This window comes from Pipra filicauda, unplaced genomic scaffold (genome assembly GCF_003945595.2).
Source record: "Pipra filicauda isolate LSUMZ 115617 unplaced genomic scaffold, ASM394559v2 scaffold574_size374424_pilon, whole genome shotgun sequence".
NCBI lineage: Eukaryota > Metazoa > Chordata > Aves > Passeriformes > Pipridae > Pipra > Pipra filicauda.
This window is the reverse complement of record NW_024104725.1, coordinates 78,924-100,318: the sequence shown is the minus strand read 5'-3', so window position 1 is coordinate 100,318 and position 21,395 is coordinate 78,924. Positions and strand designations below refer to the sequence as shown.

The window sequence follows — 21,395 nt, the reverse complement described above, 5'->3', positions numbered from 1 at the left end:
AAATCCAACCGGTGCGAGGGGTTGGGAATCACATCCCTTTGGGAATGAAGGAAAAGGGGGCAATTCCAGGATCACCAAAATAATCTGCTCCGGGGCGAGACCCCGGCTTGGTGCTCCCCCCAAAAAATGGAATATCTAAATCAGAAAGGGGGGGGGGGGGAAAGGGTGATGGGCATCAAGGCATTAAGGGGGAAAATTGGGAATTCTCAGCCTTAAATCGCTGCCTTTGCTCTGCCAAGGCGGCGGGAAAAGGATTCTCGGGAAGGAGGCGATGGCGGGATCCTGGGGTGAGATCCCACAGGGAGTGTTCCCCCAAAACCCCACGGAGCCCCCCCAAAGCCAGCTCTGCTTCCAGAACCGGCCCCGCTGCAGGTGGGAAAAGGGGCAGTGACCCCACAGGGAGAGCGGAGCGAGATCCAGGGATGAGGAAACGGATGGATGCGGGGATGGAAAGTCCCCGGGATGGTTTGGGAAAGGCAGCAGCCCCAAACACCTTCTTCCTCCTCCCCAGACTCTTCTTCTTTAATCGTGAGGCAGCTGGGGGGGTTTTCCCAAATCGAAAGCACCACGAGAAAGGAATATCGGGAGGAAAAGTTGGGGAATAACCCACCAGGAAAATGCGATTCATCCCAAAAAAATTCCAGGAGAGGAGGCGAAGTCCTGCCAGCGGCTGCAGGGGCAGCAGGATGGGGTTTATTCCTTTAGAGCCAGATTTCCAAAGCTTCCCTGGATCTCAATAAAACCAGGAAAAGGGGGTGAATCCCCCCTCCCCAAGCCCCCCTGTTTGCCCAGCCCTGGGGCAAGTGATCCCTCTGCTTCCCGGCTCCCATCCCAAAATCCCAGTCCGACATCGAGCCGAGCTCTGGCTGCTCCAACCCCCTGAAAACAAGACACCAAACAGCCAAAAAAGGAGGAAGAAAGGGAGGGGGTGAGGTCTGGGGGGGGCGCAGGACAGGCAGGATCGGGGGGTTGTGGGGTCACAGGTAAACCCCCGAAATCCTGGGAAAAGCCCAGGAGTTTGATGGAAGGCGGCAGGAGGAAAAGCCGCAGCCACGGAGCCGGAGCAGCTCCCGGCTGAGGACCCGCCGAGGCTGAACCTGTGCGAAAACACAGGACGAAAACCACACATAGATTAAAAAAAAAAATAGTATAAAACCTTCCCAAAATACGCCGGACCAAGGGTCGCTTCGGAATTTTTTCCGGGAAAAAGCCGCGAGCGGAGCGGCCGCGCTCGGGATTTGCGGAAAAACGTCCTTCCAAACAGTCCCCAAAAAAACCCCAAAAAATCCCTAAAAATACCAGCACGAAAGGTTTTCTTTAGGGGAGGTGTGTGATGGTTTGTTAAGGGGTTGTTTGTGTGTTGTTGTGGGTTTTTTTTTTATCCTCCTTTCAATTAAAAACTCGAGAGAGAAAAGCCAAAAGAGGGAAGAAAAAAAAAAAAAAAATCACTTATTGCCGCTTCAAATCCAGCCGGCGGCTCGTCGGGACGAGCTGGGATCACACGCTGGATCCGGCGACTTTTTCCGCAGGGATAAAGGTCTCCGGGACTTTTCAGTCGGGAAATAAACCCCAAAACCACCCTGGAAAAGACTTTTTTTTTAAAAAAAAAAAAAAAAAAAAAAAGGTAGGAAAAGCGAAAAGCCGGAGGTCAACGGGATTTATCCCCGGGGAGGGTTTGGCATCCACACCGGGATTTAAAGGGAGGAATAAACGACCCCCCTCCCCACAACCCCCCCCCCCCCCCCCGAGATGAAGAGAAAACCCGACCCAGGCTCTAGTTGAATATAAGTTTTTTTTTTTATCTTGATGCAACATCGTTAAAACCGTCACGAATCGAAACAACAGGTCGGTAAAAACGCTTCGCACGATCAGTCCCTAAAATGCACCAGGGGCTCCCCAAAAAGCTCGCCGCGTGTCCGCAGGACCCTTTTTGGTTGACGCAACCACAAACCTACCCTACAAAACAAAAAATCAAGGGTTTGGTTTTTGTAGAGCCTTGTTTTAAATGAAGCAACTAGTTTAACGTAAAATAAAAAAAAACCCCAAACAAACAAACAACACAGCTCCTCGGTACCGCTTTCGCTCCGACGATTGCACGAATTCTTAATCCTCTTTTCCTTTTTTTTTTTTCCTTTTCCACACAGCAAATAATGTGCATTTTCTTTCCTTTTTTTTTTTTTTTTCTCCACCGAACATCGAGGTTAAAATAAGATCCCGTTTCTCCCGAGGGTTAATAAATAAATCTGGTGCATAGTGAGATAGCAGCCAACCGTTCGCAGTCCATATATTACTATATTGCCTTTCAGGTCACCCGAAAATTGTTGCCTCTCCCTTCCCTCCCTCCCTCCCTCCCCCTCCCCACTATTTTTTAAGAGCATAGATAATTTTAAATCTCTATAAAACAGTATTATTTAACCCAATCGATTCCTGTATATAGTGCATTCGGCTTCTTCCCAACATCATTAAATTAACTCGGATATTATTTGCATGCTATTACATACAAACTTTTAAGACTCGTGTAATTTTTTTTTTTCTATTTTCTAAAGGATTTGGGGGTTTTTTTTGTCTTTTTTTTTTTTAAGTTTGTTTTTTTTTTCTCGTACATCACCAAGCAAACTATCGGCTCAAAAAAAAAAAAAAAAAAAAAAAGGCAAAAAACTAACTAATATTCTACATATTTACAAGGGTGAATAAGTTAAACGTGGCTCAGTTTCGCCGGCCGGGAATTAGGGAGGGAAAGGGGGGGGCGCGGAGGGGCCGGACAGGGCGCAGCGCTGCCGGGGACCCCCCCCGGCCCGATCCGTGGGGACCCCTGGAAGAATAAAAATCAAATTGAGGGTAAAACACGCAGGAAAAGGTGTGTGGGACTGGGGGGGGGGGGCGCTTATGCTCCCGGGAAAAAGGGGGGGGGGGGGTGGCCGTACACGTCCCGCATGCAAGGCTGGCTCCAGGTCCGCCCCCCACTCACCCACCCCGGGACCCCCCACCCCGAGTCCCCACGGGTGAGTGGGTGCGTGGGGGGGGGCGAGTTCGACTTCCCCTCCCCAAAATTTCCCCGGGAGGGGGGGGGACGTCCTCATATTATTATTATTATTATCATCATTATTAATAATAATTTTGTTTAAAAGACAAGCGGCGGGTTTTTTTTTTGCTCTCCCCGCATGAGGAACAACAGCGACGACAAACCAACAACGACAACAAAAAAAAAAAAAGGGGGGGGGGAGGGGGAGCGATCCCACCCCCCATCCCACCACATCCCACCAGCCCACCGGGCTCACATGAAGAAGTCAGCGGCGGCTTTGGGGGGGGCGGCGGAGGATGGGGACGGTTCCCTCGGGAAGCCCCGGCCGGCCAACTTCTCGTATTTCTCTTTGTACAGATCCCTCTCCTTGGCCAGGCGGGTCACCTCCTGCTTGAGCTGCTCCACCTGGCTCTGCAGTTGGCATTTCTCGTTCTCCAGGATGTGCCGCTGCTGGACCCGCTTGTAGCGGCAGGACTGAGCGTAGCCGCGGTTCTTCAAGGTCCTCCTCTTCTGCTTGAGGCGGATCACCTCCTCCTTGCTGAAGCCCCGCAGCTGCCGGTTGAGCTCCCGCACCGACATACTCACCAGCTGGTCGTCGGAGAAGCGATCCTCCAGGCGGAGGTGGTGGTGGTGGTGGTGGTGGTGGCCGGGGTGGTGGTGGGCGGCCGGCGGCATCTCCTCGCCCGCGAAGGGCTGAGGCCGGAAGGGCTCGTAGCCCTGGTGGTGATGGTGGTGGTGGTGCGGGGCGCCGATCAGCGCCTCCACCGCGTCCTCCGGCGTCAGGTTGAGCGCTTCGGGGTTCAGGTGGTGCTGGTAACCCGACATCCAGTACAGCTCCTCCAGCTGCTGTTTGGAGCCCAGCGAAGCGGCGGCGGCGGCGGCCGGGGGGCCGGGGGCCGGTTGCCCGCCGGGGCTGGGGGCGCAGAAGCTGGGCGAGGAAGGCACGGAGGAGCAGGGCGTGCTGAGCGGGGTGGACGACAGGGAGCCGGCGGGCAGGCGGTGGCACAGCCGCTCCGCCTCCGCCGGCTCCTTCTTCACCTCGAACTTCATCAGGTCGAAGTCGTTCACGTACTCGATGGCCAGGGGGCTCGTGGGCAGCTCCGCGCTCATGGCCAGCTCCGAGGCCATCTCAGTCCATGGAGGGCACCGGGGGGGGAGCCCCCGGGCACCGCCGCTCGCCGACGGGGCTCCGGGAGCCTCCTCCGAGGGCGCTCCGGGGCTGCCCCGCTCCCGGGGGGCTGCGGGACTTTCCGCCGGGGCTTTGCTGCGGGTTCAGCGGGGCTGCGGGACCCTCCGCTGGGGCTTTGCTGCGGGTTCAGCGGGGCTCCGGGATGCTCGGACGCGGATCTGCTGCCGGGCTCCGGGACCCTCCGCCGCGGCTCCGCTTGGGGGCTCAGCCGGGCTCCGGGACCTTCTGACGGCGCTTCCCGGTGGGGCTCAGCGGGATTCGGGACCCTCCGCCGGGGCTTTCTGGTGGGATTCAGCCGGGCTCTGCTGCGGGATTCAGCCGGGCTCTGCGACCCTGCGACGGGGCTCCGCTGCCGCGCTCCGGGACCCTCCGACAGGGCTGTGCTGCGGGTTAAGCCGGGCTTGGGGACCCTCCGACAGGGCTGTGCCGCGGGACCTTCCGACAGGGCTATGCTGCGGGTTCAGCCGGGCTCGGGGACTCTCCGACAGGGCTGCGCCGCGGGTTAAGCCGGGCTCGGGGATCTTCTGCCGGGCTCAGCCAGGCTCCGGTGCTCGCCTCCGACGGGATTTCGCGCTGAGCTTCAGCGGGGCTAAGCCTGGCTTCGGGACCCTCCGCTGGGGCTCCCGGGCAGCCCCTTCCGTCCGTCGGGGCTCGGCGCCGGACTCCGGGAGCCTCCTCCGGCCGCCGCTCGGCGCTGCCTGCGGCCGCTTCCCAATGGCGAGGAGCGGGCAGCGCCCTGCCCGCCCCTTCCTGCCTCCCCCTGGCACCTGCCCCGGCCCCACCTCCCCGGGCTGCGAGCCTGAGCCTTCTCCTGCCTCCTCCTCCTCGTCCCGCCGGGACCCGGCGCGCTGCGGGGCGGGGGCCGCTCCCTGCCCGCCCCTGCCCGCGACCGGCGCCGCCGCCGCCGGGCGCTCAATGGAACCCGCCGCCTTTTATACGGGAAAAGGAGGAGGTGCGGACACTCCTACAGGGGAGGGGATAATCCATCCCGCCTTATCAGCACGCCGGGATTTGCATATCCCCATGGCAACGCCCCCGGGGCAGCTGTCAGTCCAAGGGGGTTTTTGGGGGCGCATCCCCTGGACCCCCCCAGGGCTCCCCCCGTGCACCGTCACCCTCCCAGCGACAGCTCGGAGAGGGGAAAAAGAGCAAAGAAATCGTGTTTTTCTCCCCTCCCTGAAAATTGGAAAGACCCAAAAAGGCGGGTTATGGAGCCCGAATTGGGTTTGATTCCACCCCGCTGGACGCGGCCCCTTCCCCACCTCGGGAGCGGCGCAACGTCCTTCCCCTACACCGAATAGAGGTATTTCTGGGATTTTTAGGGATGTTCCCAGAAGGTGGTGGTGGGCAGGGAGCGACCACGAGCACCAGAGCCGGCTCCCCGTGCTCGGGCTCCGGCTTTGTGTCACCGCAGGTGACACCCGCACGTGGCGCGTGGCCGGGAGTGTCACCAGCTCAAGGAGCGGGATCATCATCCCAGCACCTGGAAAAGGTGTCACTGGCGCCGAGGGGAAGCTGGTCGGGAGGTTCTGGGGGGTCTGGATGAGTCTCTGGAGGGGATGTGGCCTCGCTGTTCTTCCTGTCACCACGTGGCCGCCGCAGGACAGGAGAGATTTGCGGGGAAACTGAGGCACGGGAGTTGTCCCACCCGATCCCAAGCGATGAGCGGCTTCATCCCACAGAGGCATCGACACCCACTCACTCACTCCCCTCGGGGTCCAGGATCGAATCCCGGATGCCACTATATCCCAGACCAGCTGCATCCCACCCTGCTGCATTCCACAGGCAGCCCCTTGGGATGGGAGAGGTGAAGGTCCCCGGCCATCCCTGCTTGGGGACTTGGGGACAAGGGACACTGCCCTCCACTGACCCTTCAAAAGGAGGGATTATTTGGGCCAAATTAATGCAAAAAAGGAGGGCTTTTTTTCAGATGAAACCCCTTATCCCGCTGCATCCCAGCAATTAAAATCCCACGTCATTCCGGCCCCTGGAGGGTCCATCTTTCTCCTCCTAATTTTGTTGGGGTGAGTGGAGGGGATTTGTCCCCCCTGGGAAGGGTCACAGTCCCAGGCAAAGCCCCAGACAAGATCCTGGTGGTGCTGGATGTTATCCCATATTGGATAACCAGGCACACAGATATCCCACATTGGAAACCCCAAACGTGGGCATGGGATAATGCCCCTCCCCCCTTCAACTCAAAAGAAGGGACAAAATAAGGGACAAAAAGGGCATCTTGATGATTTTGCAACAAAAAAAATCCCCTTTTCACTCAGTGATTTTAACCCTTTTTGCTTCATCGTGCCACCCTAAATCCATCCTCAGTCACGTCCTCAGTCAGGATTTCGGGATCCTGCCCTGGGAAAAGACGGGGTGCCACCTCCCTACCCCTGGCACCGCGTTCCTGCCCGGAGCTACTCCCATCTTGGCCCCCCCCAGCAGCTGCCACCCGCCACGGGCCGGGAGCCACGGAGGGATTAGGAACGGGATGGGATCCAACGGGGCCGTCGCTGCTCCGTGGGTATTTTTAGGAAGTGCCCGTGGCATGTCCCCAACCCTCCTGGACACGGCCAGAGCCGTCAGCTAAGTTTACTCACAGAGGGTCAAGTGACATAACCAGGTTGGTGGCCTCGGGGATGGCCTTGGGATCACGTCACCCTCCGCTTATGGAGCTCGTGCGCCCCGTTAACCCTTCCAGTGGGGCCTGCCTTGGCTTCCCGGGATATTCCAACAGTATCCTGACCGGGGGGCTGGTGGCTTGGGGACCCCTCACTGGGATATCATCCCACGGAGAGGGCGGTGTCCCATCAGGATGAACCCCATGAGCCGGTGGGATCGTCTTGATGCTCCACCAGCATCTGCGGCTGGACACGGAGAAGGGTCAGGAATTTTGGGAAAGGAGGGAATCACACAGTGAGGATGGGAAGCGGAGGAGGGCAGGGAACCCCTCACTCCATGGAGAGGGTGGTGTCCATCAGGATGAACCCCATGAGCCGGTGGGATCGTCTTGATGCTCCACCAGCATCTGTGGTTGGACATGGAGAAGGGTCAGGAATTTTGGGAAAGAAGGGAATCACATAGTGAGGGTGGGAGGAGGAGGAAGAGGACAAGGAGGAGGAGGAGGACAGGGAACCCCTCACCCCACAGAGAGAGTGGTGTCCATCAGGATGAACCCCATGAGCTGGTGGGATCGTCTTGATGCTCCACCAGCATCTGCAGCTGGACATGGAGAAGGGTCAGGAATTTTGGGAAAGGAGGGAATCACATAGTGAGGATGGGAGGAGGAGGAGGAGAAGGAAGGCAGGGAACCCCTCACCCCATGGAGAGGGCAGTGTCCCATCAGGATGAACCCCATGAGCTGGTGGGACCGTCCTGGTGATGCTCCACCAGCATCTGCGGCTGGATGTGGAGAAGGGTCAGGAATTTTGGGAAAGGAGGGAATCACACAGTGAGGGTGGGAGGAGGAGGAGAAAGAGGACAAGGAGAAGGAGGAGGAGGAGGGCAGGGAACAACCCCCCTGATGCCAGGCAGGAACCCGATCCGGCGGGTGCCCACCCGGCACCTGCTTCCCCGGCAGGGGCCCAAGAGCGGTGCCAGCAGCGCCCGCCGCAGGAGGGTTTTCCAGGAAATGTTTATGGAGCCTTCTAGAAACTCCATCCACGGCACCCCCAGGGAACGTCCCTGCCGGGTGCCCGCTGTTCCCATCTTCCCAAGGAAGGACGGATAAACCCCCCCGGGAGCTCGTGCCAGAGGCGTTGCGGCCGTCGGAGACTCAGGAGAAGCCACCGGGGCTCGGAGACTCCTCTCCGGGGGCCGAGCTGATCCCGAGCTTGGGAATTAATCACCCCCCAAGCGGAGCCTTAACGACAGCCAGCAGCAAATTCCAAGCCTTCTCGGGATGGGAGCGGGGGCTCCGAGCGGAGAAGCCGCTCGTTGCCTCGTTTAATTGGCGCGCCAAGAGGCTTAATCCTCGTTAGGGAATCCATGGATATGGGAAACCCCCAAGCTCCACACCGGGCCATCCCGGAGGATTCCCAGCTCCTTCTCCTCAGAGGGTGGTTTTTAAGGGAATTTGGCTGTTTGTTTTTTTTTTTAGGTGAAGAAATGTGGAAAAGTCGGAATAATAATAATAAAAAATTAAATAATAAATAATAAAAAAGAAAATAAATATATAATTATTAAAAAAATTAAAATAACAAAAATAATAAAATAAATCTATAATAAAATAAATAATAAAAATAATAAAAATAAAAATAAAAAATAAATATATAATAATAAAATAAATAAAAAAATAATAAAAGGTAAATAATAATTTTTTTAAAAAAATCAAAGATTCAAGGGTTGGAGCAGCTCCTCCCTTGGATCAGACTGGATTTTTGATGGGATGTTCCTGCTGGAAAGAGAGAGGAAAGCCACACTCCTGTCCCCAGGGGGAGGAAAGTCTTTTATTTACAAACCAAACCACAGGAATTAAAATAAAAGACATTTCACGGCGACAGAGAGACGACGGAGCTTTTGTTACAAAACAGCTCTTGGGATACAAGGGGCATCCCAGGGTGGGATCCATCCATCCCTGGGGGGAAACGCTCTGGATTTGGGATGGTGACAACCCCCCCTTCCCACCGTGGGGGTCTCTCTGGGAAGGGAAACCCCCCGGAGGGGTGTTTGGATGCCGTCGGCATCTTCCCGGAGCCACGGAGCACCTGAGCCCATCCCATTCCCGGGAAACGTCCTCAGGGAGCCCCAGCGCTTCCCCACATCCCTGCTGAGCCTTTTTTTTTCCCACAGGATTTCACCTGAGGGGCGTTTGGATGGGCAAATCCCACCATCCCCCCCTGTGGCTCGGAGGTGTCCCCCCCAAATCCCATCTGCGGGGGGGTTCCCCAAAATCCCTGGGAAGTGGTACCTATGGATGCAAAACCCCCGTGGTGCTGGTGACTTAACGCCCTCTCCGTGCTTTGCTCCGGCAAAAAAAAAACCTCTGGAAGAGTCGGTTTGGGTGTCCCACTGGGATGAGGAGAGGTGGGAATTAGGAGCTACCAGATCCCAAAACGCTGCGGGATGAGAGCTCGGCACCACTCCCAACACACATTCCCATTAGGAATGCTCTCGGAACATGGCCCTGCTCCAAGAAATCCCCTCCCAAAAGCAAGAGAATGGAGTGGGATGGAGGGATCAGAGCTGTGGGGGCTTTACATCCCGTTACATCCCAGCCTGTGGCTGCCCTGGATTTGGGAATGTCACCTCAGGTCCCTGGATCACCTCATGTCCGGGACAGCACCCACGGGAATAGGAAGCTCTTCCCAACCCCACAAACATCCAAGGAGCTTCAATTTGGCAGGACTTGCCTCCGACAAACCAACGGAGAAAGGTCGTTTATTGGTCAACGCAAAGATTCCAAACGAAGCCGCTTCCTGCGGGAATTCCTGGCGGGAATGAGAGGCATATTCCCACGCTGCTCCTTGTCCGAATGGTGTCCCAGAAAAGTGAGAGGAGAAGGGGGTGGTGCCATGTCTGGACACGGCGTCCTGAGGTAGGTGCCAGGTCGTGCCCGGCTCTCCGGTTCCTGAGCAGGTCGGCTGATCCCGGGATCGGGAAATCGGGAATTCCTCACAGCCGGGGCTTGATCTGCAGTCGTTTGCCTGGAAGGAGAGCAGGGAAAGGGGATGGTGGGAAGTGAGGGACACACCTGGACACTCCCAGGCTTCTCCTTGCCTGGTCATGAAGGGTTAAAGCACGGGAAAAACTGGGAATGTGGGTGGTTTTCCACCCTGGTAGCGCCCGCTGGCCTCACCTCTGGCACCTTCCACACGGGTGTCCTCCGAGTCCTCCGAGCATTCCCGTGGCAAAATCCTCTTCCTTTTGGTGGTGCCTGGGAGGGGAAAGGGAGAAAAGAGGAGAAAGTCCTGGAGGTTGGCTCAGGTCAACTTGGAAATCCCTTGGAATGAAGGAGTGGGAGCGTCCTGAGCTCCTCTTCTGCTCCACATCCCCCTTGGCCACATCCAGGATGGCTCATTCCCCAAATCCCTGAGCATCCTCAGGACACTTGGAGGTCCCTTCCCATCAATCTGCTGCAAAAATTCCCAAGTTATGGGCGAAAAAGAGAATTAAAAAGGATCCAAACCTTCCCCCTGGAGCACAAGGTGAACACCAGGATCTGCTTTGGGGCTGAGATGGAGCTGGAAGGAGCAGAGCACTGGGAAGCTCCATCCCCCAGGAATTCCCAGCACTCCCCTGGGATGCTCCAGGTGATGGCTTCTGCTTCCTCCAAAGAGGGGCCTGGATGCTCATGGAAAGCCCTTGGGAAGTGACCTCCTTGGAGGACAAGCCCAGGAACATCCCATGGATCGAGGTGGGAAGTCCTTCCCCCGTTTCAACCCAACCTTTGTGCAGGTTCTCCCGTTTTCCCTTCTCCAAAGGGTTTGGAAAGGTGGTTCTGTGGGGGAAGTGAAGGGTGGGAAGGAGAGCGGTGGCCCCCCGGGATGGATGGAAAGATTGGAAAAACAGGTTTCCCAGAAAAAAAACGGGCCCGCAGCTTGTTGGAGGTTAAGTGGGAAAATTCCCCCCCCACACCTGGGATTGGAGGAGGTGGGAAAGGTCATGGAGAAGACAGAGGGAATCCAGCCCAAACCCCCTCCAGGTGTTCTGGGGGAGCAGCACACACAGTTTGGGATTGTTCCCACAAAATTCCACAGCCCGATTCCCAACGTTGGAGGTGGGACCACGGGGACCTCAGAGAAGCCCAGAAAGGAAGGATTTGGGGGGGCAGGGGAGGCAGGAGTGGGGGAAGGACCCCAAGCAACACTCAACAAAGGGAATCTCCAAGAGTTTTCCTTGGCTTTTCAACCTGGATGAACAAACCGGCTCCGAGCGGGAGCGGCGCCGGCAGTGACACATCGCTCCGGAGCTAATTTATGGAAAACAAGGAGGGCTCATTGAGCGCCTTCCCACCCTTCACACAACATCCATACATCAGGGGCGGCCGCGGCGCATCCGGGGATTAGTCACCGGCGATGGAGCGGAATCCGGATCCCGGGAATGGCGACACCCTCCTCCTTTTCCAGCTGACCCCAAGCAGGTGGGTTTTTTTCCAGACTGGGATTTCCAAATCCCACCCTGGTCGCTGGAATTAAGGTCCAGCAGAGCTGCTGGTCGTCACCCCGAGGGGTCAAAATCAGGGTGTCCGGGTTCCTGCTCCACCGGCAACCTGGTTCAGTGGGAATGGCAAGAAGGGCTCAATTCCCTTTGGATGAGCTGGGAAAAAACTTCATTAATTAATATTTCCCATTCTGATTGCTGGAATTAGGGTCCAGAGCTACTAGTTGTCACCTCAAGAGGTCAAAACCAGCATCTCCATGTTCCTGCCCCACCAGCAACCATGGCCCAGGTTCAGTGGGAACGGTGGGAATGGCTCATCCAATTCCCTTTGGATGAGCCAGACAAAACTTCCTTAGTGAAGATCTTCATTAATTAATAACTTCATTAACTAATATCTCCCACCCTGATTGCTGGAATTAAAGTCCAGAGCTGCTGGACCTCAAGGGGTCAAAACCAGCATCTCCATGTTGTCCCACCAGCAACCCCAACATCAGTTCAATGGGAATGGTGGGAAGGGCTCAATTCCCTTTGGATGAGCTGGAAAAAACTTCTTTAATTAATATTTCCCATCCTGATTGCTGGAATTAGGGTCCAGAGCTGCTGGTTGTCACCCCGAGGGGTCACAATCAGCACCTCCATATTCCTGCGGTGTCGGTTCAATGGGAATGGTGGGAAGGGCTCAATTTCCTTTGGATGAGCCAGAGAAAACTTCCTCAGTGAGTTTCTCCCACCCTGCTTGCTGGAATTAGGGTTCAGAGCTGCTGGCTGTCATCTCAAAGGATGTCCATATTCCTCCCCCACCAGCAACCATGCCATGGGTTCAATGGGAATGGTGGGAATGGCTCAATTCCCTTTGGATGAGCCAGACAAACCTTCCTTAGTGAAGATCTTCATTAATTAATAACTTCATTAACTAATATCTCCCACCCTGATTGCTGGAATTAAAGTCCAGAGCTGCTGGACCTCAAGGGGTCAAAACCAGCATCTCCATGTTGTCCCACCAGCAACCCCAACATCAGTTCAATGGGAATGGTGGGAAGGGCTCAATTCCCTTTGGATGAGCTGGAAAAAACTTCTTTAATTAATATTTCCCATCCTGATTGCTGGAATTAGAGTCCAGAGCTGCTGGTGGTCATCTCAAGGGGCCAAAATCAGGATGTCCATGTTCCTGCCCCACCAGCAACTGTGGTCCTGGTTCAGCAGGAACGGCGGGAAGGGCTCAATTCCCTTTGGATGAGCCGGAGAAACTTCCTTATCTGATCTCCACAAAGCCCCTCAAATCAAACATGTTTAGAGAAGTAGAAATATGGATTCCTGGGGGTTTTTTTTGGGACTTTTAAATTGACCATAATTAACTTCCCGACTCCAGCACGGAGCCCGGACGCTGTCGGAGCATCCGCGCTCCATCCCAAACACATCCCTCAAAACACCGAGGCGGGAATAAGGGAACAAACCCAAAACAGATCGTGTGAAAGGACTAAAGTGGTTGTGGGATAGAGGGAGACACTACTCCTGGAAAAGCCGGAGCAGCGGGATGGGCGAAAACCACATCCAAGGGGCGGGAAACCCGGAGCAAATGGTGAGTGAGGGGGAGTCGCTTTTCCAACCCCGGCGAAGGAAAAGACATTTTCCGCTTTTGTGCTTGGGAGATCCTGCAAATGGTGTGATCAATCTTGGGCCTCTCTCTCCCCCTTCTCCCGCTTTTCCCTGCCTTTGGGAAGAGGCTCCATCCATCTCCTGGGAACCAGGTGCATCATTTATATCAAGTAGCAAAAGAGAAACCCCCTTTTTTATTATTTTTTTTTTTGTTATCCCATTACCACGATTGAACCACTTCCAAAGGAAGAGGAACCGCGGCCGGAGCGCGAGTTTTCCGTCGGAAACCCAGACGGCTTTTTGGCCAGAGAATTTCGGACTTCCAGCACTTTTTTTTTTCCACCCTCCTCCCCTTTTCCCTGATGGAAATCAACATTTATTTTGCCTGAGCCTAAGGAGGTGTCAAGCAGACGGAGGGGACTTGCCACTCTTCTCCGGGAGAAAGGGGGGAAAAGGAAGGAAATCTAATCGGAATGTATTATCCAGTCTGAGGGGCGGACGGGGCAGTAAATCACACTTCAGGTGGCCCCATTAGATTTTTCAATCAAAACCTGCTTTTCGGAGCCGAGAGGCTCCAGCTGCATCCCACAGGGAAGGGAAAACCCAATTTGTTTCCTCCAGCTGCCGTACAAGAGGGATTTAAAGGGATCTCAAGGCAGGGAATCTCCTTCAGGTGAAGGGGAAAAGGAGGTGGGGCCGTGCCGGGCCCCAAATCCTCTCCCTGCTCAATTCCTGTGGGTTTCTCCACGGGGTGGGAAAGTGGGAAGCAGCTGGAGATGCCCCAAAGCCCCAAAGGAACAGGATGTGGCTTTTCCAAGCTCCACCATCCCGTTATAAAAAGCTTTGGAATTTTTGTGGGTTTCCCTTCCCAATGGGATGTTCGGGCTCCGTCGCTCTCCCGATGCCACCAAGGGGTTTCATCCCCTCTCCTGCACCTTCCTCCAGGAATGTATCCTCCACCTTCCCCAGGGTTGCATCCCAGGTTCCCCTGGCTCCAGGTTTAATGCCATGAGGGGAAATTCCCCCCAAAAACACTTTCCCCCCCCCCTCATTCCCAAAGGGAAAATATCCCTTAACCCCCTCCCTTCCAGGCCACTTTGGGGAGCCCAAAAATTGAGGGGCCTTGGAAAGGGCTGCGCTCCAGGATTTTCCAGCTTTTCATATGGAAAAAGCAGCTGGGGGGGGGTTGGATCTCCTTGGTTCCATCCCGAACCAAATCCATGTGGAGACGATCCTGCTCCTGCTCCACCCAGACGTTCTGTCCCTCAGGGGAAGGGAACACCAAGATTGGGATGCTGGGAACACCAAGGTTGGTGTTCCCAACCTTGAGCCATGAGGAGCTTTATCCAGAAGGAAAAATGCTCCCATGGATGCTCAGAAGTGGGGATGTGATGGAGAAGACATCCCACCATTCCCGGCAGTGCCAATCTCCTGCCAGGCTTCCATCCATGCTGGGACACCCTTTCCGTGTCTCTTCTCCTTAATTCCATCTTTTAGGAGGGGAAAAAGCACCTGGACAACCAGCTGTGAGCTCCAGGGATCGTGGATTGACATCCTTTCCCGGTGAGCTGCAGCTTATCCTGGAGAAGATGGAATTCCACCACCTTGGAGGGCCCTTCCAGCTTTTAGGTCATCAAAGAACTCCGGGTGGGATCACAGGGATGCCAAGAGGCAAAAATCCCGGAGCCAAGCCTAAAATGCCAGGTCTCCAAACCCTCTGCCACAGGTGGGTGAGACCTTAAAACTGAGCTTAAACGCCCCAACAAACCAGGCCTAGTGGAAGGTGCCTCTTAAGGGCCCTTCCAACCCAAACCATTCCAGGATTCCAGGAAAAACGTGTTCACCCCCTTGGGGTTGGGGTGAAAGGAAGAGAAAACCCCCACTTCCAAAGTGATTCCTCCAGAAGCCAAACCCATGAGAAGCTGGACTTGGATGAACCTCCTGCATCCCTAACTCAGGCTATTCCTGACTCCAGGAGCTGGGGATGGTCGGACCAAGACCCACCAAAAAGGGGGCAGGGGGTCAGCAGAAAGGAGGAGCAAATCTGCATTTCCAGAAGCCAAAGCCATAAGGAGTTGGACTTGGATGAACCTTGTGGGTTCCCAACTCAGGATATTCCACGACTTCAGGAGCTGGGGATGGTTGGATCATGACCCACCACCAACGAGTTGCCCCCAGTGGGGTTGGAAAAAAGGAGGAGAAAACCCACATTTCCAAAGTGATTCCTCCAGAAGCCAAACCCAGGAGAAGCTGGACTTGGATGAACCTCCTGCATCCATAACTCAGGCTATTCCTGACTCCAGGAGCTGGGGATGGTTGGACCAAGATCCACCACAAATGGGGGGGTGTCCACGACAAAGAAGGAGCAAACCCACACTTCCAAAGCGATTCCCCCGGAAGCCGAAGCTGTAAACAAACCTGGGAGCGGCCTCCTCACCTCCCCTGAATTCCCGGGAAGCCGGAGCTCGGCGGGGCCGTTAAAAAAAGACTTGGAGCAGCATCTTCCATTAACGTTACGACCGTGAAATACGACAATCAAACGGCGGCCGTCTGGCGGCAAATTTGCCCCCGCCCGAGCTGCTCGGGGTTTTATCGCCGCTCCGACGCGCGGAGAAGCTGTAAAATGTTTACAGAAAGGGTCGTTTGAAGCCATAAAATCCTCTTTTCTCTCCTAAACAAGGCTGAGCGGAGCCATTTACGCGGCCCGGAATGTTCGTCGGGGGAGAGGCGGAACATCTGTTCTCGCCGGGAGTTTCGCGGCGATCTCTTCTCGAACAAATTAACTAAAATGGGGGCTTCCTAATTAAATTAACGCTGGGTTTGGAATGGGTTGAGTCGGGATGAGGGGGCCGGTGAGGCTCCGGCACAGGGGATTTAACTGGGAGGTGAAATATGGAAAAGGCCGTTACCTGGGAACGGCCGTGGGAGGGGAAGGGGAGACGGTTTTCCCGCCCGTTATCCCAGCTGGATGACATGGAGTTGTTCCCAGTCTGGAAGGGGTTTGCCCTCCCCATTCCGCAGGGGGTGCCTGGAAAGCTCCAGCGCCCTCAAATCCCAGAATCATTTCGGCTGGAAAAGACCCCCCAAGACCATCGAGTCCAACCTTTGCCCGGTCACCTCATCCACAAATTACTCCTCCCACCCCAAATTCCCAGGCTTCTCTTGCAGGGTGGGAGGACGATGGCGGGTTCCGCTCCGTGCATTCCCATCCCTATTTTCCATCCCCTTTCCCTGTATCCCAAGCCCAGGCCCCCACTGAGATCCCCCCCAAGCTGATGCTGCTGCCCACGTCGGTCCTTAAAGGTCACTTCCAAGCCCCCTCCCTGTTCCTGCCGCGCACGGAGCCAGCGTTTTATCCTGTTCCAAGATTAAAAGGGCACTTTCCTCGAATTCTGAAGGTTTAACCAGGGAATTCAGCTCATTCCATAATAACAACCTGTCCCCCTCCTTATTTATGATCCCGACAACTTGTGTGTCGACTCCAGGCTCCACAAGCACAAACCCACCGTTATCACCCCCAAAATCCTGACGCCGGTTACGCGAGGACTCATCCTGACCGTTGACACAGCTCAGAACCCCGGAATCCCAGGATATTCTGAGCTGGGAGGGATCCACCAGGATCACCAAGCCCAGGTGAAGTGGCCACCAGTCCTTCAGCAGCACCAACGGCCTCATCCCGCCTCCTTTTGGGATTCCTCTTCTCCCGTCGGGTTTTGGGAATCCCTGGATTCTCCCGTGCCCACAAACCCCTTGGATGAGGGTTAGGATGAGACCTAAGTATGGGCAAGCCCATGGGACAACATTCCCGTGTCCAGACTCGCCGCATTCCTTTGGCGGGGAAGTTGCTTCCTCGTCAGATGATTTTACAGCCATCCGTGATTCCTGCCTGGTTTTCCTTCCCTATGGATCCTCCAGCATCTGTTTTCCTGATGCCACGTGATCCCCCTGGCAAAGGAGCACGGAGGGAATGCGTGCCCTGACCTCACCTCCGCGGAGTTCCTCTAAACATTCCCAAATGAACCGGCTCCTCCTCCCCACACCCAAAAAGCCTGGAAATCATCCTTCCCTGCACGGACACGCTGGATAAAGAGGAAAAGGACACCCTCACTGCCAAGTTCTTCCAGGCTGCCAAGTGTAATCCAGGGCCTTCCCCGGCCAATCTAACTTTCAACAGCCTTCTTATCCATGGATTAATTGCTCCAACTTCATCCTGGAGATAAAAACCCCGCTCTGGGAACAATTCCCTGGCCCCGCCGCTGGGATCAAAAGGGAGTTGAACCAGGGCCAAGGAGAGGGAAGGAGCAGGGGAGAAATCCCTGGAAAGGGAAGGCGAGAGGAGCTTTCCAGCCAGAATTATCCCTCTCTGTTCCCACCACGCTGCAGTCCAAAGTGCACTCCTGTGACTTCGGGAATATGTTGTTAATCCCGGGAATTCTCTTTCCGACAGCGTTCAGGCATCTCAGCCCTCCCTGGCTCGAAGTGATTGAAGATTCTTGGTGCCCGCTCCAGCCTGGATTTGGTGCTGGATTCATCCCTTCTCCCAACGGGATCCCGCTCCAGCTACACAGGAAGCAGGGACTGAGGATGGGAAGGGCTCCTACTGAGCCACATCCTGTGCTAGCTGAGCTGGGGGTGGGAATTCCATCATTCCTGCCACAAAATCCTGTGATTTGCGAGCCTGTTGTGAGATCCAGAGGCTGCACATCCCTCTGGAGAAGGATGGAAGAGGAAAAGGAAAGTGAGGAGCAACATCCCACTAAAAACCTCCCGACCAGCGCTGGGAAGGAGCAGGCACATTCCCTGCCTTGCCATCTCCATCACCTCTGCTCCTAGAGAAACAGTCCTGGAGCAGCCCAAAGTCCCATTCCCTACTGGATTTTCCAGAATTAGGAACCAAGGAAAACGTTGGAGAAGCAGAAATGCAGCAAAACTCCGCCGGGAGCCTCTTTGGAAAGAAACAAAGACGTTTCTCCTCACGGCTCCAACAGTTTTCCCACTTTTTCCCCTCTCAGTTTCAAACTGAAACGTTTCCCTGAACTTTTCCCGAGATAAAAAGGCACGTGTCAGAATTCCCAAGGAGTTCTGCTCATCCTAAAACCACATTTTCCCAGAATTTCTACCCATTTCCGAAGTGGATAATCCCAGATTAAAGCAGCTCTTCCCTCCAACTCGCAGCCTGCCAACAACCCATCCCATTTCCCACTGGGATGTTTGGATTTCCAAGCTTCCAAGCTATTTCCCGCCAGGAAACACGTGGGATGGATGGTCCAAAGGTCCTTCTGTTGGTCCAGTGGTGCTTCCCAAAGGAAGGAGCTGACGATAAAACATGGGATAAAATCCTCCCACATGGTTTCGGGAGCAAACACAAGGATTTGTGCCCAGATGGGAGACCCAGTTTGGACTTCCAGTGTGAACTGGGAGTTTGGAGACTCCCAAGGAACATCAATCCCATCAAAACTCACGGAGAGCAGCAGGGAATAACCCTCCTGCTCGGAAAACGGGAGCAGTTCGGAGCACACGGGAGGAAAAACAGAGGATGTGATTCCTACCTGGCTTCTCCTCCGGCTCATCCTCATCCTTCTCCACTTTGCACCCCCGGAATCTGGGATATTCCGGGGATCGGAGGGAGATGAAGGATGGAAGCTTCTGCAGGCAGCTCGTTGGCTTGGCGTCCTCCTCTTTCCCAAACTTCCCCTCCTGCTCCGCACTGGAAGGTCCGGGAATTTCCCCATCGTCGTGGAGCTGAGCTGGATCATTCCTGCAGGAGGCAGATGGGACAAATATTAAGGAAAAGCAAACCAATCCCACTTGGCAACTTTGGGAATGGCACCATGTGGCCCAGGGCTCCCGGGGCTCCATCCCAGGCCGCTCCGTATCCCTGGAGCCAACAGGGATTCAGCCACAGCTCCTCCCTCCCCAGCTGGATTCCCTGCCCTGCGCTTCCCTGCCAGTTTTCCAGCTCCTCAGATTCTCATGGAGGCTCCTGTTTGGGAGTGAGCAGAGGGAAGGGGAGCAGGGATGGCTCGGAGATGTCCCGCTGGGCTTGGCTCATTCCCAACCCCACCTCTCTCTTCCAGGCAAACCTGACACTCCAGCTTCTTTCCCATCTCCCACCACGGTGCCAATAAAGGGAAAAATAAACCCCTCTGGAGCAGCTTCCAAGCCAGGGCGTGCTCCCATCCCCGCAGGAGGATGCCAGGAGCCTCCCAGCCATCCAGCCCTGCGCTCATCCCTCCTTCCCTAAAAAGAGCAGGGAGCTATTTTACACCTCGTTCACACCGGGAACGTGAGCTGGGTGTCATTCCAAGGCTCTTCTGTCACCCGGGATAAGTTGGGAGAACCTGCTGAGTGCTCGTCCCCCCTCTGCTACCTTACAAGGCAGGGCCAGGACGAGGCCCAGGCCCGGGAAGGAGCCTGGACCAGGTTGGCACAGCTCCCAGATCCCTGTGTTTCCATCCCACCTTCGCTCCCACCTCCCGCTGGGAAAAGCCGCGGAGAAGCCGAGCGCCCGGCTCCGGGTTTTCTCCTCCCACTCGAAGCAGGACTCTGAGACTTCGGCTTTTAAAGCCAAATCCCCTCTTTGGCTTTAAACTGAATTCCATTGGGATGCAGGAACTGCTTGAATTCCATTAGGAATGTCCTGCAGGAAGGGCTGGGGGGTGAGGGAAAGGAAGGGGAGGATGTGCCGAGGCCAAGGAAATCCGTCTCCTTGTGAGGATGAGGATCAACGTGTCCATCATCTGCCTGGGGGTCCAGCCCAGCACCCAAAAACACCAGGAAGAGCTCAGAGAGCTTCCAAGGACCCAACCCAGCATCCAACTGTTTTCCAAAGCCTCTGGTACCTCTGTGTCCACCCAGCAGTGAATCCAACCCCTCTGTGCCAGGCCGAGGGCTCAACCCTGCTCTCCACATGGATATATAAGGAAGAGGGATGGTGGTTTCCAGTTTTCCCCCAGAGCTGTGGATAAGCTGGACCCAATTCCAGCAGTGGAATCCCCACCAGGGTTCCTCCATCTCCCAGGTCCACAAAAGCCTCGGAGATACCTGGAGCTTCCGGAGCCCTGGGTGGTGCATTCCCAAGGGCGAATCCTCTCTTCCCTCTCCATCAGCTCCCTCCATCACAGACACTGCCCAACCCTCCCTCCATCAGGAGGATAAATAAAATAAAAACCTTAAAATAAACCAGGACACAAGACCCAGAAGAAGAAAGACCCGGAGCGGGTCGGGAAGGAAACCGTTTAATCCGGCAAAAATGAGTTCATCCCGCTTTTTCCTACCTGTCCGGCTCCTCCTTGACCCATCTCCACTTGGAAGGGGGGTCAGTGTGGTCTCCGTCTCCTCCCGCCTCCTTGGGGTGCCGCCTCTTCTGGGGGTGCAGGAGTTTGCAGCGGCCACCCTTGGGACAGACGCCCTTCCGGGCAAAGTCAGGACAAACCAGCGTGTGCTTCTTCTTGCACTGCCGGGGAAGGAGAGAGCGGCGTCGGGAATAGCGGGAAAAACCCCCCGGGAACACGGGAAGGGCTCCCGTGGGTGCCACCGACACCTCGCTAAAGGGAGGGGGGGATGTGTTGGTGTTCCCTTCTCCGGATCCAAATCCTACTCCACGGCAAAACACTCCTATAAATAACGTTCTCCTCCGGGATGTTCCACGCCCACCCACGGTTTTCCAAGTGATTTAATGGATCCGAGTGATTTTATGGATGTGGTGAGTTTGCCACCAAAGCCTTGATGGCAATGATTTACCCCCAAGGTGGCCATGCTAGGAGGTCCCCAAAGAGGTTAACTGGGCTGGAGAAGCTGGTTTTGGAGAGGACACAGTTGTCCCAGACATTCTCAGGGCTTGGGAAGGAGCAGGGAAAAGCAGGAATAAAGTCCTTTTAGGACTTATTTTGGGATCGCTGCCCGGCCCTGAGGAAAGTGGTTGAAGGCTGGAGCTCAACCTGCTCTGCCCAGGGATTGGAAATGAGCTTGGTTGATGCTCTCCCATCCCAGGAAGCTTAGTGTGGCCATGGAATGGGGCTGGAAAAATGATGCCATCGAGATGTTCATCCCTAAAAGTGCTTCTGGCACTTCCAGACCCTCTGGTGGGAGGGAGGAGTCATCAGCATTCCAGAGCTTCCCCACAAGGCTTCCTGCCAGGAAAGGGCACTTTTTGGCAGTGGGAAAGGCAGGGAAGAGATGCAGGCAGGGAAGAGGAGATGCCTTCAGGTGGGATTTCCCTCGGGGTGACCGGGAATGTTGGCGGGGGGAAGGAGAAGGAACAACCTCTCTCTGATCTCCGACTATTCCCAAAATCCAGCAATCCAGAGAGCCCATCCTAGTGAATCCCAAGGGATGCAGGGTGGGAGCAGGTCTTGGAGCCCTGTTAGTCCCACTCCCAGCCAGGATGCTCCATCCCACCCAGCCTGGCTTTCACAGGAAGCACCACATCCATGGTGGGACTCAATCCATCCCATCCGGCCCAGCTGAGGATTCCCAACACCAACATTCCCT

At 55.4% G+C, this 21,395-nt stretch overlaps 2 protein-coding genes across 2 annotated transcripts; both read right to left on the bottom strand.

Moving 5' to 3' along the window:
- Nucleotides 1-3,274: 3,274 nt before the first annotated feature.
- MAFA (MAF bZIP transcription factor A) lies at nucleotides 3,275-4,939 on the bottom strand. Its single transcript, XM_039387539.1, has one exon. It carries the CDS (start codon nucleotides 4,148-4,150, stop codon nucleotides 3,275-3,277), a length of 876 nt encoding a protein of 291 aa, XP_039243473.1. The 5' UTR covers nucleotides 4,151-4,939.
- Nucleotides 4,940-8,631: 3,692 nt separating this feature from the next.
- On the bottom strand, nucleotides 8,632-20,423 carry LOC113999733. The gene is made up of 4 exons (XM_039387540.1): nucleotides 20,180-20,423; nucleotides 18,452-18,660; nucleotides 10,003-10,080; nucleotides 8,632-9,850 (listed from the first exon to the last, which is right to left on the bottom strand). The coding sequence occupies exons 2-4, from the start codon at nucleotides 18,656-18,658 to the stop codon at nucleotides 9,467-9,469; spliced, it is 669 nt and encodes a 222-aa protein (XP_039243474.1). The 5' UTR covers nucleotides 18,659-18,660; nucleotides 20,180-20,423; the 3' UTR covers nucleotides 8,632-9,466.
- Nucleotides 20,424-21,395: the final 972 nt, after the last annotated feature.